Raw genomic sequence first — 18,120 nt, 5'->3', positions numbered from 1 at the left:
TGGAATTTTTCAGCCTTCACTCACAAGAAGGGCTGACTTTGTAACTTGTAAAGGTTATCGGCTTGAAAAGTGATTATACCAAGTTTTTATAGAGCATCTGCTGTAGATTTGTCTTTAAACTTCGTCCATCATGAATTCCAGTTGATTACCGACATGTTGGCATAAAGGCTCCAAGCTTAATTTCAGATTCATCGTGAACACAATCTTTGCGTCTCGGCCCATTCCTCGTCTAACTTGTGGTATTTAACTGACTGAATGCGGAGGGACAGATATGATATAGTGCCTTGTGTGCAGAAAAAAAAGGCTGGGTGGAAAGCCAAATACTAAGTATGTCCAGGGGGGGGGGGGGGGGGGTTAACGGAGGCCTGTCAGCTCTGCTGCGCCGCCTCACAGCTGGCTGACTGGGTCACTGCGACAGATCACCTCAGTTTGGCCACGTCACCGCTAACCTCCGACCTCCGACCGGGGAGAGTCGGTTTGAAAGAGCTAAATGTTAAGCATGTCTGAAAAACAACTACTCACCTTAAAACAAACACATCCACAAATACACACAACACAACTGAGGAAGAAGCAAAAAAAGATGAAAAATAAGCCAGACAGACCCAGTTTTACCAGACGATATTTCATGAGGAGGAGACTAAATGAGTCATCTGTTCACCAATCTTCCTTTTATCTCTAAAATGTTACCGTTGAATCAGACAAACCAGCCGACTGGAATATTCACTGTTTCCTGCAATGCTTTTTTCAGATTCTTCCCGTTCATGTCAGGTACAGTACATGCGATGCATACCTCTGCCATATTTATGTGTGATTCAACGTAAACATGTATTGTTTGAACCAGTCAGCGTGTATTTCTTTTTTTATTGTCCATATAACTCCAGGGGTAAGTTATAGTTTAAGCAAAAAATCAATGCTGTATTTTTTCAGATGAGTCCAGTTTAAGATGTACTGCTTTAAACTGGCTAGCTGCACCAACACAACACAGTAGTACATGTTAAGATATTTTATATATTTTATATTTACCCTGTCTGGCTATCTACTGTTTATGCTAAGGATGTAAATCCCAAAGCATGAGCATGTGATTACTTGGTTTTAGCTTGCGATTTAAAACTCCATCACATTAAGCATTGCAATATTGTAAATTGGGCATGCCTAATTTTTCTTTTATAATATACTGTGTTAGTGCTAAAAAAATAAATTAAAAATGCTGGTCCAAAAAAAGGATGACAAAAAACATTCTTTGATCCTGAAATTGAATCAAGTTCAGACCGATGCTTTGAGACATGTAATGCTCCAATGGACAGAATGGGGATGCATTTTAGCACTGAAAATAATGGATGTGTTTTAAAACACACCTCTGACGCTTATAATGCTTTCCAGGCTTCAGAGATGAACAGCTCTCAGCACGTAATCAGTCCTGTGAGTGTTATTTATTTATTTATTCATTACCTCCCCGCCGCTACCATCGTGAAATGGTTGATTTCTGCTGTGAATGGGTAAGCCGTCTTCCTTTCACCCCTTGACCTTTCACACTCCTCTAGTGCATATGATATGGGATGTACTTTTGGGAAAGTCTACCTTCTAGCTTTCCAGGGATGCGAGAGATTTAAAGGGGTCGGGAAAGGGGGCCACTGGATAGAAATCTAATTAGGTGATTGTGCTTGAGGGGGCTTCGCTAGCTGCTCGATAAACTCCCACACGCTCGATCTGCTTCTCTTTCCTTCCCTTTCGCTCCCTCAGCACTTTGCACTCACCCCGAGATGCAGCCTGAGAGACCTCCGACTAATGGCACAGTCACAGGACGCAGATCACGGCTCACTTACGACATCTCCGCTGTCAGAGAAATGAGGAGTTTCATCCGTCCGCTGATAAAGCTTTTGCTTTAAGTGTCTTCTTTTTTGCTCTTTATTCTTCTACCTTTAGACAAAAAAAAAACCTGAAAGGCTGCAGTGATGAGAAGATAAGACCAGGCCTTCTTTGGCATACAACACACTCTGTTGCATTCTTCATAGATCACAGTGCATTGACAAGATGACTGGTGGGTTTTGATATAATGAAACTTAACTTTAAAGAAATGCATGGTGCAGTTATTCACGGTTCATGTGGCAGTGCGGCAGCTTTTTCAACCCTGTGTCCTAGAAATTAAATTTTTAGATTCAACTACTCTGCATTAACAGCGTGTGCTTGTTTTCCAGTCATAGCCTGATGTAGTGTAATGTTTAACTGACCCGTATCATGGTGGGGAAGACATTGTGGTGTCTATTGCTGTATTGTTTTATTTGCTTAATTTTGAATTTAAACTGTCCTGTAATCATATTGTTGTTGCCAAGCATTGATATAGTTGGTTATCTAGTGCTAAACATGAGCAGTCAATGTGTTGCAGATACAATCAACACAGTATGGACAGAAGGTCTGATACTGTATGTGAAAGAGAAATGCATTTTGAGATGGCATTCGACGATATGTTCTCTCTTATGAACACATTTTTGGGAATATAGGCAGAGATATATGGTTCCCTTCCAAGTGTTTGTGTTTCTCGAATGCAGATTCTGCGGCGCGCGATAGAAGAAAGCGTGTGATTTACCCTGAAATCACGCTGAAGCGTTTTGTAATTACAAAGTAAGCCATATTATCCCAAACAACCTCCCTGAGCTGCGGGTATGACTAAGCCTGTTCTGTGTCTGTGATGCAACGTCATTGCCGAGGAGCTGTTTATTGTGAAGGTACAATTGCGACCCGGAAGTGTGCTCGGCAGTAGCTTAGTCACAGTAAAGCGTAACCACGGCTCAGGCGCGACGGGAAGAAAAAAAAAGAGTTGTGTGCAATGCAATAAATGAACGAGGCTGTCTTTTACAGGCAGGCTACATATGCTCCGAAGTGACACAATACAGCAGATGGATTTGTGGACCAGAAGTGTGCGACAGTATTTTTCTTTGAATAATAGATTCCCAGGTGGGTGATGAACGAGAGACACGTTTTCCCGGAAAGGACACGCGTGAGAGCGAGATACTTTGGAGAAGATAGACGCCAAAGACAAGAAATCGAGAAGAAACGGAAATCACAAAGATGAAGAAGTAGAGCAGGCAGAGAGATGGAGGAGGCCGTGTTTGGCATGTGTCGACCTTATCTGATACCGTGAGGTTTTTGAGACGTGACAAAGGAATTAGAGCCATTGGAGACCCTTCAATCATTCTGAGAAATGCATCTCTGCGGATCGCAGTTTGCAAGCGTGCATGCTCAAGAGAAACAGAGGCGTGAGGTGAGGTGGGGGGATAATCTGTTTACACAAAATAATTACTTGTATTTCTTTGACTTCAAAGTCAAAATATATTCAGCAGCGTTTTACAAGGTTGTAGGAAGATGAAACTATAATTACCCACTCGTCATTGTATTCCACCACCAACCGCTTATGTTGCAGTTTACATCCATATCTGTGAAAAATGGCATCACTTCATTATGTTATCCAATTAGTTATGTGTGTAAATTTGTCATAAACATGTTTTGTGAGGTCACAGTGACCTTTCACCAACCAAATCAGTTCATCTGCACAAAGTGGACGTTTGTGCAAACATTGAAGGAATTCCATGATGTTGTTCCTTCGATATTCATAAGAATGGGATAGATGTGGGGTCACGGTGACCTTTGACCATCAACCCAATTTGATGTGCTCTGATTCCTCCTCGTGCAACTAATTGAAAGATTGTGTTGTTTAAATTGATTATGAATCGTCGAGAATAACAATAATGGGAACTGACTAGAGAATCTATAGCATTATTTATACCACATCCATAATCTATAGTATAGATATGTGTAAAGACTGACAGGAGTGGGACACACAAATATCAGGATTATCAAAATGTGTTTGACAGAAAATAAAGAAACTGACCATCTATAAAATCAGTGGCATTACTCAGTTTATCATGTAACCAAGATATAAAGGAAACTCTTTATTGTGTTATTGTCCGAATTACATTTGCCTGCTGTGCTTCGGGTCCTTTGCTGTGATAGATGATGCAAAGGCAGTCGATTCACAACATGAAGACAGCTGTTTGTCTTTAAACTTCATCCTGAAGTAAAAACTCGTTTTATGCTGTGTGCTACTGCTGTTAAATACTTTTTAAAATGTCTTTAAAAGAAGGTATAGTTTGGCATTTGGAGACAGACAGTGCCATCGGCAGACTCACTGGTACAAAGACTCGAAATAGAAAGAGAACTCGCATACTTCTCTTCAAAGGCTCACAAACTAACTCACCAGCCCCTATATGAAGCTTGTTATGTCTTAAACAAATAATGATAATTTATGTTTATTGATGAGTTTAATTTAGGGATGCTTTCAAACATTAAAATCTAATTACATTTTATTTATTTTTTAAATTATTTGTGTTTTTTGGGTTGAAATTCTCATGATATCCCAGCATCAACAAATCAAATGCTTGGACCAAAATACAAAAATAAAATCAGGTTGCAGGACTGTAATAAGCCCATCGGGCTGAATGGAAGGATTGGATGGGCTGCACAAACTGCTAACAGCTGTCAATACTAATAATAATAGCCATATTAGTTGTTTACGTTCATATTTGGTCATTTTGGCTTTAAGGTAGCCTGGAGGGACAGTGTTGCAGGTACGTGTGCTGCAAACTGATTTCATTGGGAAAGAGTTGGCAACACTGTGCTTAAGTTTCTTGGTTGTACTTTTTTTTATTATTGTTGTGCACTCTTGCTAGTTCCTTAAGATTACACCACTTTTTCAGGTTCTCTGAAATTGCAATGGCTGACCTATTTCACAAATAAGGAGCGTCTACTAAAAGCACTAGAATATTTTGTAACATGGCATCAATATTTTACACCAACAATAACTACTATCACAATTATATGTATTATTACTTTATATTGATTTCGGTGTGCAATCAAAAAAATCAAGAACAATTTTCCAAATGTATTATCAGAAGAATAGATAAATTGTTTAAAAATCTCAAGAAAAATTTACAAATATGTTTCTCACACACGTAATAAAATATCTATTGCTGGCTCAAGGCATGCAAGCGTCATTCAAACTGATGACTGATTATAGCTTATACAATTGGTCAACATGTTTATGGGAAAATTACTTCTTCACTGGAGCTCCAGTTTTCATATTCATATAGTTTCACAGAAATATGGGGAATTCAAGTTTATTATTAGAGCCCTAATAATACCTTTCTTCCGGAACATCTAAGAGCTTGACTCATAATGCCGCTGTCCTGTCTGACCATAAACCTTCATTTAAAGGGGACATATTATGAAAATTCCACTTTTTTAGTGCTTCTATACGTTAATTTGGGTATCTGGCATGTCTCCCAACACAAAAACGCTGGAAAAAAACAACTCACGCGGCTTGTTGTGGTTCCTCTATGTCAGAAACGATATGCTTGAGTGCGTCCAAAGGGATCACCACCAACGTCTACGTACATTTTGAAGCACGCCCATGTAGGGAGTCTGGCGACATGGCCTTGGACCGCCCCCACCACAACTTTGCAGGTAAAGTTTATTTGAAAGTTGTGTTCATATTACAGACATGAGTCATCAAATGAGTCATAAGTCATCAAATACAACGATTTAATAAGTAAACAAGGTTTAAACGCTAATTAATAGAGGTAAAAACGTTAGATAACACTTTAGTTTACAGATGGAACTTTACTCATGTAGCATTTATATCTTTATGGCGTTCCCGTTACTTGCATTTACACAAACACTTTCACAAACAGTAACTAACATAAACACACTGTATTTGCTACATACTCATACATGCACAAACTATTCACGTACTCGAATCTCTAGCACCACTATGCTCTCAAAACCGCTAACAAGACTGTGAAACCTTAGCCAATGTACAAACAAAACAAAAAAGTAGAAAAACGTCCTATTGAGCCCTAACTTCTCGAACTTGTTCGGGAGCCTCTTCTTGTTCAGGGTCTGACTCTGGTTCAAAACGATATGGTTGCACGATGCTATCTTCATCTGCAGTAGCCATATTTCTACAAAGGTAATGGTAGCTGGGCAGGCAGCAGCTAGGCGAGCGCATCTCGTGGAGGAGGGGGGAGGGGAGAGGGGGAGGGGGGAGCTGGCTCATTAGCATTTAAAGGAACAGGCACTCAAAACAGGTACATCTGTGGGGAGGTGTTTTTGACAGGGTAAAAAGGGTGCTGTTTGAAATGATTCTTGTGGTATTTTGACCAAAATATTTTACAAACATTTCATTAAGACCCCAAGGAACCATATCAACTTGTGGAAAAATGGGCATAATATGGGTCCTTTAAGATAACGTTTACATCCAAGCTACCTTTCAAAAACACAATTTAGTATTTGTACTGCACTGTACATAGTCTTCAATGTCTATTATTTATTTCATTCAGTGACAGTAAAGAGTAGATCTTTCTTCTCTTTTTTTTTTTTTTAAGTGAGAGTGTGCCGTAAAGAACAGGTGAGGGGAAAAAAAAAAAAAAATAACAAATAGGTGGACTCAGACATAGTGTGCCAGAGAAAAGGAAACGGAGTTGACGGATGCTAAATGAAAATATAATTATTACGCCTGTGGTTTGATGCTGGCTTCAGATTCATAGCATGAGAGGAGGATGAATTGTCACCAAGAGGCCCGTGTTAGGGTGAAAGGACCTCCGGGGGCTGTTTGATGTCTGTTCAGCTCGCATTGAATCATATCTCACCTTATTGTGTTGACGCAGAGTTCTCAAAATTGGTTCACAGTTGAGTTTGTTATCCTTGAATGTAGATCACTATTATTTTGTAGCTTAGATAGGAGGACGACACCGTCACCGAGCCTCTGCCACTGTCTTTCTGTTCCTCCGCACCTTAGCGTTTATTCCTCCACCTTTCTTGGAGCAAATAAGGCCGCCTCACAGAATATGAAAGTCTTTTTTTCCTCCGTTCAAAGAAGGCCTTTTAGCAAGGCTTTTTATGATAGTTTAGCATTTCTAACATTAAAACATTTTTTTGATGTCGCCGTGTCAACTTTTCTGGAGAAAGATATTTTTTTGTATCTCTTCGCTCCTTTGAAAAGCACTTTCACAGGAATCCTTCTCCGTCTGTTGCATAAGGCACACTCGCTCCATCTCACTTCCTCCTTCATGAAAGAGACATTTGAAATGTAAAGTGGAAAGTCTTTTTCATATTTATTTCTCCTGTTCCCATTGAGTGAATCTGAGCAGAAAATCGAACCTGTTTATTTTATTTGTCGTCTTTTTTTCTTCTTCCCCTTCTCTTCGTCTGTTGCTTTTCTTTTCTTAGCTAATTCACACCATCAGTGTGGTGGATAGAGACGAGCCTCAAACCGGTCACCGCTTCTACTTCACCTTGGCCCCCGAAGCTTCCAGCAATCGACACTTCACCCTCTGGGACGTGAAAGGTGAGAGACATCTTATATCGGGCCTATTGCTAAAGTAGCATATTTTGGGCGTTATCAGCGGTCTTCGATGTTTCGGATATAATGGTACCAAGATCGTAAGACCGGTCACGATATGTTCTGTGAGTGCGGTTTAAATACGCACAGCTGCAGCAACATTATGCTTGACTGAAAAATTGCAATGAAGCTCACATAGATAAGTTTCAGATCGCCTCCATTTTTTCCCGAAGTAATATTGAGTTTGTTCAAAATACTGCAGTTCTGAAAACTAAGAATTATTGGCTAGAATTTTGACAACATCCTAGTTATCTAATCCAGATGGTTGATGTTTTAGAACGTAGACAATTCATTGAGTACACTACCAGAAGATTTTGACAAATTGCAGGAGGCTTGTAAAAGTATATAGACCATGGCGTTCATCTGATTATCAGACCCTTTTATTTTTTTTTATAAACAACATATGTTCCTGTCGTCCGCGTGGGAGTTATACCATTTGAAAGTATTTCAAGCCCTTGCATGTCTGACACAGTTTGGTATCAGCGTTATATTTTACTGTAATTGTTTAACGCAGAATCCATCCTTGATTCATCTTGAACGGAATGTCAACGGCGAACATAATTTTCTCAAGCGTCATCATAAAAATTGCATTTTGTATGAAAAATAACACCTGCTGTATCTGCACAATGTAAGGAAACATTAAAAACTGCTGCGCTCCCCAAGTGATGACTTTGCTTTGTCAGGAAGATTTTTTATTTTGTATGCCTGTCTATGTTTTTTGCAAAGGCGCTTGCAGAGCCCTCGTTTAGAGATGTATACCTAAGTGAATGTGACATCTGGGTAAATCAAGATTGATCTGACACCAGGAAAATGTCAGGGAAGCGGCCCGAGCGAGGGGAAATGTCACCGCGTGGAGGCGGCGGGGCCCGGCTGCAGCCCCGGCACACGCGTGTGAATGGATGTACGCATAACACGGCACTCGTGTGAAGTACACGCAGATACCGCACACACGTAGACCGGCTTTAAGAAATATGACAATAGTGTTCCCTCTGGCTCTTTCATTCTCTCCTGCACACAAATACAACACACACACACACACACTGACACATCATGCAGAACATTAGGTTCTGCTTTTATTTCCATACATTTTCCATGATTAATAATCGTTGTTTTTGCTCAGATGTAAAAATGTCACTGTTAGAACCATTTGCCCAGCATACAAATACACACATAAATACATACATTTGCATACATATGTATGGACACACACACACACACACACATAAGCACTCCTGTAGACGGTATATATTTTGGAGGAAGACAAACAAACACAACCCTGCACTGACTTTTGATCCGCCCACCACTCTTTTTCCACCCTGGTGTCTTTTTTCATTGACACATTTGTCAACCTGTCACTTTCAATCTGTCACTGCCTCTTGTGCCCATCATGGCCTCACATTGTGTTCTGTCTCCAAGTTTTGACACAGAGTGATGAAAAGACCCCCCCTCACATATTGCGAAATTCTTTTCGGAGGTTGAAGGAGTCTGTCGAGCAAAATAAAAACCTCATATTTTTTACTTTACGGTTACATGACAAGCTGCCTTCATGTTACTTGAAAAATGTCCCACGTCATGCTTAAAAAGGAAATCTCATAGGAAATGAAGCTAAAAGAAAAAAACGATGTATCCTCTCTTTAGTGGACTAACTTTACTTGTGTTCAAAGCATTTGTGAATGTTTTTGTATCCCTTATTTCATTTTTTTCTCGGGATTTGTCAGAGACAATATTTCATAAACCCTTGTGCACATGTGCTACACTTTTTGAAAGCATCAATGGCAACGTTAAAGTAATACAGCCTCACAATGTTGTTAAAGTAGTGGTCTAACTGAGTACGGAATATAAATAAACTTTTTAAAGATATTGCGGAAGGAGTTTAAGTTCAGGTTTAAGATATCTTAAGACTTAAGTATGTTAAGTATCTCCAGAGCCACTTCACTGGTCAGTCCCCCTCTGTAATCACCACTTTCAGATAAAGATGGATGTTGTTCTTCAAGTATTAAAGTTAGTTGATTTTGATTAAAAACTACAGAAGACGACTTAGTCTAAAATAATTATTACTGTATATTATGAGAGAATCTTTTTTTCTGGAGCAGACGGACATGGAGGAAAATGCTGTGTAAAAGTCAAAAGGACAAACTCGGGGGCATAAGCATAACCTTCCCGTGTACAAGCAGTAATATGAAGATTGTTCGACATGTGCCAGAGGAGTTCGAGGGCGACATGGATAACGGTGATATATGCTCTGGCAGATGGATTGCTTGGTATCCGCAAGTCGACTCACAAAGCTTCTCTGTCTCTATTTGTCACAGTCTCCTATATTTTTGTTACATTCATCTTTGTCTCTGGGAGAGGGCTCATATATATGCACACACACGCACACCGTTGAAGTTTAATTTCAAACAGTGGCTCTCTCGCTCATTTCGCTCCTGTTTTTGTTTAAAGAAAAAAAGAAACGACACATGATAAATGTTAATAGCACAAAAGCTGTTAAACTTGACAGTCCTTACCGAAGTCCTTAAACTATGCATTATAGCACATGCTATAGTCAGACTATGTATAAAATGGATGCTACTTTTCAGGATGGTCTTCTTTTTTTCACATGACCATATTGTTTGTTTATATATATCTATATATTTATATATGTATGTATATATATATATATATATATATATATACACATGTATATATATATATATACACACACACCTACATATTCCATTTTCAAGTGTCAAGCATTGAAAACAATGATTTGTCACGAAATTTTTTCAAGGCAAAGAAGTCTGCAAGATCAACAGCCCCACTGTGTTATTCTATTGCCATCATTACAGAGTAAATAGAAGAAATAAAGACATTTAAAGCACTCCCTGGATGGAGTTTCATCGAGTCCACGCAGACACCAGTGAGCAGATAAAAAAGTGTTGTTCTGAAGTGTTATCCTCTGCTTTATCGTGTCTCTCAGACAACACAGCTGGTATCCGGACCCAGCGGTCAGGCTTTAACCGCCAGGAGCAGAATGTGTACTTCCTGCCTATCCTGGTGGTGGACAGCGGGCCTCCCTCCCTCAGCTCCACAGGCACCCTGACCATCCACGTCTGTGGCTGCGACACAGGTGAGATCGACTGAAGGAGCTGTTCCATTATTAACGTCATCAAGGTCATCTCCGCAACCGTTGTTTTGGTCAGCAAACGGCATGTGTTTGTGGAAAACAATAAACACAAGGGCACACTTTTGCAGTGAAATGGGGTGAAATATAACAAATGCACGACGGAAAGGAAAAAGAAAGTTTTCTCTTGATAAAAAGTGCTGAAGTGACTCATAACTCATTTTGAATCTGTGGAGTAAATACATTGTTCTTCTTTTTTTACAACACAGAGGGAGCCATCCAGTCCTGCAACGCCACGGCCTACGTCATGAGTGCCGCTCTCAGCCCGGGGGCCCTCATCGCACTACTGGTCTGCATGCTCATCCTCATCGGTAAGCTGATGGATGTATGTATTGATTGATGAACGAGGAGATACATGTATTGGTGTATGATGGATGGCGAGACCGATGGATAAGCGCAATTCATTAGTATAACTACTCCTGCAGGAGCATTGTGGTCAATAGTGGTATGTACACGTAAAAATAAAAAAGGCAAGACGGAGCCACAACATGTCTGCTGCTCTAAAAATCATGCAACTAAGTATGTGTCTCTAAATTAATTGAGCTCTTTTATGTTAACTATATTTGCCGAATAAAACTGCACGTGCAGTCGCAGAAAAAAACAAGCTGGATGACGCATGAAACGAGTATATCTTTCGTCAGCCTTTCATAAGCATGTTTCCTCATGGGCATTTTGTTTGCCGTCTTTCTGAGGAGAAAGCTTTTGTTTGAACAGGAGAGCGACGATGCCCGGGTTTTTCGTACGATACTGAGGCACTTTGATCCTCGGAACGCCGGCGGAGATGGAGTGAATGGAAGTGAAGTGAAGGAGGGGTTACGTTAGCAAGAGCAAATAGGCAAAAGAGCTTCCTCGGCACTTGCTCAGCTCTGGAACAGCAGGCTGTAAATAGACGAGGCTTTCCAGACATCCTCTGATTTTTAAACACACACACACGTACACACACACGCGGCAACGTACACATGCTCGAGCCGACCCTCTCAGAGCCGGAAGAGGTTCAGTATTGTCATATCTGAAATTTTTATGAGTTAGCTTTGAGTTCTCCCCCTCTTTCTGCATGTCTCAGCATCCCACTCCTCAGTGACAGAAACCAACGACAGCGCTGTCACGGTGTTTTGTTTCCCCCCCCGCTCGCGCCTGTACACCTTTTGCATTGTGCAGGCAGTGAATGATGAATGATGCGACACCCGGCAGCTTTAGCCGTGACTTACATCGCTATCTGTGTCTTTTAAGAGCGTTTCTAATGAGAGTTGTTCAAGCTCTGTCTACATTAACCAAACCCTCTAGTGGAGTGAACTTCAAAAGCAGAGCATCATTTATTCATTACGGTTTTAAAAGCCTCAACAACAAAAAAATGTGGTGTACAAATCTAAGGCAACCTCTTCTGGCTGTACAAAAAAAACAACTCTGTTTTCAGTGTATTGTGGCTATGGTGTTCTCTGGGAGATGGCCTCCACTCAAAGGCGGTAGTAGAAAACAGTTATCTCGTCTTAAAACCCCGTGGACCGGGAGACACTGTGCAGGAGGATAGAGTCACCTGGTGCAAAGATTTCTTCTCATTGCAGCTTTGGTGATTTCTGATGCTAAAGTTCTTTTGGGAGTTAATTATTTTCATGATTTGTGACATTTCGACTCCATTGATGAAGCGATGCGACATTGATTCCATTAGTGTCGCTGACTCTAATCAGTGCTATAAGTCCACGCCACTCTGAGTGACCGATGGGTACAACATGGACTGAACAGGCCTCATCGAAGCGCTGAAGGACAGGCAAAGTCGGAGTGGCTGGCTTCTGACAGTCATCATGTGGCCGGTGCAATCGCAGGGCTGCAGGGTCTGGTGTTAGAGGGGTGAGCAGTGTTTTCACAACTATCATGTGGTGTGAATAACAGACAGGAATCGTATCGACTGCACAATGCCCAACACTCTCCTGATCCTGCAGCTTTGCTATATACACACACACACACACACACAGTGTGTTTAGAATCATGCATGGCAAGCTCACATCCACACCCTCCGACAAATCACTCCTCACCTTTAAACTTAAATACGTTCTCTCAGCGTGACAATACTGTGTCCTCCGTGACTTCTCTCTCACACACACACACACACACACACACGATGCCGCGCACACAGCGTCCACCTAACCAGCTAGCCAGCCTGCACTCCCTCCCTCCAGAGGCTGGACCGTCCTCTATTACATCAATTCTTGGATGATGTGGAAAATGAAAACAAATTTCTGCCTAATTACCTAACAAACAAACAGTCCCTCCATCAGTTCATTTATGGGCCTGATGCGACGAATCCATTCCACTGCGTCGCAGCATCTGCATGCATCCATTCCAATTACCTCCCATCTGCTTGGGATGAACTCCTGTGAGGGGGGTAACCAGCGCAGCCCAATGGTGTATTAACCATCTTGTCAGGAACGCTTATCGCAACATCTGCACACATGGGGATGAGCTTTGTGTGTCCAGGAGGCGGCGACACACAGGTGCATACGCTCCCTACGATAAAGGTAAAGTCTGAACATGGTGTTGTATTAACATTGCCTCAGGCATGCTGGTCTCCAGTGCAATAAATAGGTTTCCAAGAGCTGACACACGCATCTTTGTACTTAATAGGCAGTGACAATGTTATCAGTGAGCAAGGCTTTTTCAGAAGCGAGGTTATCTGATTCAGAGCGAACCGCCACCTCCCGTCTCTCCTTCACCACGATTTACTGCAAAAGCAGCGGATCTGCACGTATGAGGGAGTTCATAACATCAAGTTTTCTAGCTCCTATCACTCTCCTCATTAGTTTGAATTGAGCGTAATTGTCTTACGGCTGGATTAGTATGCATGACAGTGTGCGGCGCAATTTACCACAAACCATGACTGTTTCCTCTCAACCCAGTGGCAATTAATGCACCCCATTCAGGGAGGAGAAGAATAAACACAATGGTTACAGACACCGCACTCCCAATAGAGCCCAGCAAACAACGTGAGAGGAGAACGAGTGTACATTATCAGTCACAGACACTGCATTAAGTACCCACTCAAGATCAGCCAGGCTCTTTAGGAGGAGGCCACAGCTTTTTAGGTAAGGAATACACACGGCAGTTTCACCCCACACATTATTTATCAGGCCATTTGAGCCAAATGAAGACAATTACCCGGAGCAGCTACAAGTCATGTGTGCAGAGTTTTTTGTCGTTGTTGTTGTTGTTGTTGTTGCTGTTGCACTTTGCAATGGAGAAAAAGAGTAGTGGAAGGCGTTGAAAGCAAAATGGGGAAACACGTTTTATAGTCACGTCGTGACTTCCAAGGTCGCTTTGAAAGAGGGTATTTCTCCGTGTTTTTTTTTTTCTGCGCATACTAATGTGCACACACATTATCCTGGACACAGCACATACAGTCGTGGCATTGATCTAGTTAGGGTGTGAGGCGATGTGTGGCAGATCTCATTTTCTCGATGTATGGATGGGTGTTCCGGTGGGTTCAGAGCATCAAACAATGTGCGCCGTCCCGGACAGCACAGGCGCCATCGTAATGGGGAGTCTTTTTTTTTTTTTTATCTCTGTGGGCTTGTCGACATTTGTTTAGGCAACAGGCGATCTGTTCTCCAAGACGCATGGTGCCCACTGGTTAATGATCCATCTGAAGGTCCCTTAGCTGGCGTCCCTTCAGAGGAGATGCTCAGTGTCCTTGCTGAAGGGAAGACAAAGGATCCCTTCAACTGTTACGCAGTAGCACGGGAAACACATCCTGCTGCTCATCAAAGCTCAATAAATACGGAAACACAAGTTCATCTCATTTCATAGTGCTTTTTTTCATTATTATTAATAAGTTCAATCACCAATTATTTATATTTCTTAGCATGTATGGCATTTTGTCAAAGACCACTTATAATTCACTTAATTAATTTAATATTGCGAAGTGGGAGAGCAGGAAAAAGAAAATAATAATTCTGAAAAGAAAAAAAAATCTGAAAATGTGTTATCCATCATAGAAGAAAATAGATGAAGTAATCTACTACCAGCTATTGTGAAATCATGCATTCTGGCATATAGCCGTTTCATTATTCCATTGATGTTATATTAGTTGCATAATTTTAGTGACACAAATATTTTGATTTCAGTCTTTTTCTTTTTTTTTCGTGTCAAGACTATGTTCAAGTTTATTTACAAAGTAGGCTACTGCACATCAGTGCTTATTTCATCTCTTTATCTCTTAAGATTGCAGTTCACACATAATACTGTTGTATATGTACATTGTGTCTATCAGGGCTGCTGGTCGTCTGAGCTAAGTGAGACTTCTCTTATCACAAATACAGGCAGTAATTAAAATAACAAAGCTGACGTGATCCATCTCAGTGGAATTTTTACGAGACATTTCTTTTCTCTTTGCAGGTTGTTTTAAATAGTGATTGAACCGCCAGGTCTTAGTTTCACTCCATTTGGATGAGTATTGATACACAGATTGTTCTCCATTAGGCCTTTTGTATCATATTTCTGGGCAAGGCAATCAGGATTGTGAAAAATCAATACTTATGCATTTGAAATGTAAAACTTGATAATATATTATCCTCCCATGCTCTGCATTTGCCCTGAGAGGTGAAATCTAAATTGCAAAGGGGCGGAGTTAGAAACGTTCCCATGAAAAGTCGATCCCCATGGTGCATGTGTGACGTAAAGCCACCAACATGAACCGAGAACACCTTCAGCACATTTATTGTGTTACACTTGTGTACATAATGTGCTGATTATGGGTTTGGGATGCCACTATTGTCAGCAAGATAATGAGATGTAAGCTTTTTAAAAATCAGTCTGACAACTCTAATTGACACTGTGCCGCAAGAGAGTTAAAGACACATACTTTTAAATATTTGCTGTAATCACCGTCTTCTCGTCCTACTGTTCAGTTTGAGACTAATTCATATTCACCTTCATTTCATGCCAAAACATGAGGGTGCAAACACTTAAGAATATCACGGTTTTCTTTGTAATTTTATTATTATTAATAACCTGTACACACTTGACAAATTATGTGAAATTACTCTCCATCTCTCTCTCTCTCTCCCCCTCTCCTTTTCTCACTCCGTCTTGTTATGTCTCTCTTTTTTTCCATCAGTCCTCGTCTTGCTGATCCTGACCCTGAAACGCCACCGGAAGGGCCAGAGGATGACGGAGGACGAGGAGGACATGAGGGACAACGTCATCAAGTACAACGACGAGGGCGGAGGGGAGCAGGACACTCAGGCGTACGACATGAGCGCCCTGAGGAACCTCTATGATTTCCCAGAGGCGAAGAGCTGTGACTCTGGCCCGGACATCCGCTCCCTGCCGCAGTGGATACAGTCGAACCGGGTGGGCGGAGGCGCAAAGGGTGCCGAAGCAACGGCGGCGGACTTCTCTCTGTTCAAAGGCTACATCCGAAAGAAGGTGGAGCAGGCCGACGCCGACCTGTCGGTGCCGCCGTACGACTCCTTCCAGACGTACGCCTTCGAGGGCTCCAGTTCACCGGCGCTTTCCCTCAGCTCCATCCACACGCTGTCCACCACCTCCGAGCAGGATTTCTCCTACCTCAGCGACTGGGGACCTCGTTTCAGGCAACTGGCGGGCTACTACGCTCCGGGAAACCCGGAGGAGGAAGGGTCCTAGCACAGCTTCGCCTGTGCAGAGAGACGTGTAAACTACTTCCTCCCATGCTCACCCTGTGGCACTCAGAGCCAGCACTGTGTACTCCGTAAAGACCGAGCACCACCTCTGTATCTCCTTTGAAGGAAAACCCCCGTGTCAAACTTTGAACTCATGATTTTTTTTTTCTTTTATGAAAGCTCGAGCTGATATGACGAAAGAGTAAAGGAAAAGATATCAAGTCACCAAAATTGCCGTTTAGTCTAAAGGGATGATTTCCATTAAATTACATATAACAACCTTAATTTTGAGCTGTGAGACATCATGTCGGTAGGGTCAAAACTTTACCAACGCGAGCTGTCCGACAAACATGTATTTATTTGATGAGGAAATATTTATGTATTTATTTGTTTTTTTTAATGTATTTATTTATTTATCTATCTACCCCATGATCACTATGGTAACTGCAACAGTGAACTCTGCTGATGTGCGAAAGAAAAAGTGAGGGGACGAGGACATGATGAAAAAGAACGAGAGGCAACACGGAAGAAGGAAAGAAGGACTGCAGTGGCAGATGACTATAGAAAACCGTCAAATTAGATTCTGGAAAATATTTGTATTTATTTTCTATGACCACTTTTGTAAAATAACCAACTTAAGACATCGATGAAAAGCAGAGGCAAGTAAAAAGAGGGAATGGATGGAGAGAAAAAAAGCTGCCAGTTATTTCTGAACAGTTGAGACTGACATGCTTTTGCTGTGTTTTAGTGATTTCTGAAGTATTTTTTTTAAGCTTTTAAAGACGGAGAACAATTGTGTGTAAACATTTTCTTTTCTTATTCTCTCCACAGCCAATTGTAAGGCAATAAGGCACAAACCGCAACAATGATTTAACACTTAACAAAATGACTGTTTAATGGATTTGACTGGTTGCCAGCATTGACCCACAGGGAGCCAATTTTCATTCCGGATTTAGTGTGAGTTTGTGTACAAAATGTTTAATTAATTTTATATCCTGAGACATTTGATTTTTCTTTTCGACATTTGATTTATTTTAGTGGAGGTAGGTGAGAACTCGTGAAAGCAGGATGGCGGTGCCTAATTAAATGAGAGAGGTTTAAGGGTAACACATGATGAATGGACTTGTCACATCCACCAGATATCCACAACCTGTTCAATGTTGACCTTAACTTTCAAATGTATTGAAAAGAGAAAAAAAAAGAAAAAAAATAAATATTTAATTTTTTGGGTAAAAAACCCTCCATCTCACTGTGTGCAATACAATTAAATTACTCCGCAAATGAAACCACGGTAATTTACATAGATCATCCATGATACTAATTATATGTTGTCACTTTGCTTGCTGAAGATGTCTCCTGCATTGTGTATAGTTGGCTTGCATTTACACCAGGGGTAGATTCCGAGAACAGGCCGCGATGGAAACAAACAGACCGCATGACAAACAAAGACTCTCCTTTCATCACGGCTCCCTCCTGGCTGCCTTCTGCCAAACTACTGTAATTGACATAGTCACCAGAGGATGCTGAGGCGTACGCGGATGCTCTCATCTTTATGATCTGCCGCGAAAATGGCCACTCAAACAGTCGGAATCACATCGACTGGCTTTCATAGCTGGAGTACCAAAGAAAATGTCAGCTTTCTTTATCATTAGTAGGTCTACTGTATCCACTCATTGTCTGCTGAGCGCTGACTGTACTGACTCCATCGCTGAGCTACTGGCTCCATCACTGCTAAACAAAAGTGAAGCTCTTATTATGATGCTGAAGTGGCAGAAACATGGAAAAATACAAAGTGGAGTGACTTGAAGAATTTGCTCATTTTACAACAGTGTTGCAAGTGTGACAACAAATTGGCTTTTCTCCCAACAAAT

The 18,120-nt window shown here is 41.3% G+C and overlaps 1 protein-coding gene across 1 annotated transcript in view; it reads left to right on the top strand.

The window, feature by feature from the left end:
* LOC130208752 (cadherin-22-like) overlaps positions 1–17,479 on the top strand; it is an 85,397-nt gene extending 67,918 nt beyond the window's left edge. Inside the window, exons 9-12 of the mRNA XM_056438054.1 lie at positions 7,282–7,399; positions 10,413–10,562; positions 10,826–10,927; positions 15,724–17,479. Coding sequence (XP_056294029.1) covers positions 7,282–7,399; positions 10,413–10,562; positions 10,826–10,927; positions 15,724–16,253 — 900 coding nt within the window. The 3' untranslated portion in view covers positions 16,254–17,479. The remainder of the gene's footprint in view (positions 1–7,281; positions 7,400–10,412; positions 10,563–10,825; positions 10,928–15,723) is intronic.
* The last annotated feature ends 641 nt before the right edge of the window (positions 17,480–18,120 follow it).

The sequence above is a fragment of the Pseudoliparis swirei genome, chromosome 18, assembly GCF_029220125.1.
Source record: "Pseudoliparis swirei isolate HS2019 ecotype Mariana Trench chromosome 18, NWPU_hadal_v1, whole genome shotgun sequence".
Classification (NCBI taxonomy): domain Eukaryota; kingdom Metazoa; phylum Chordata; class Actinopteri; order Perciformes; family Liparidae; genus Pseudoliparis; species Pseudoliparis swirei.
This window is presented reverse-complemented; position numbering and strand designations above follow the sequence as displayed.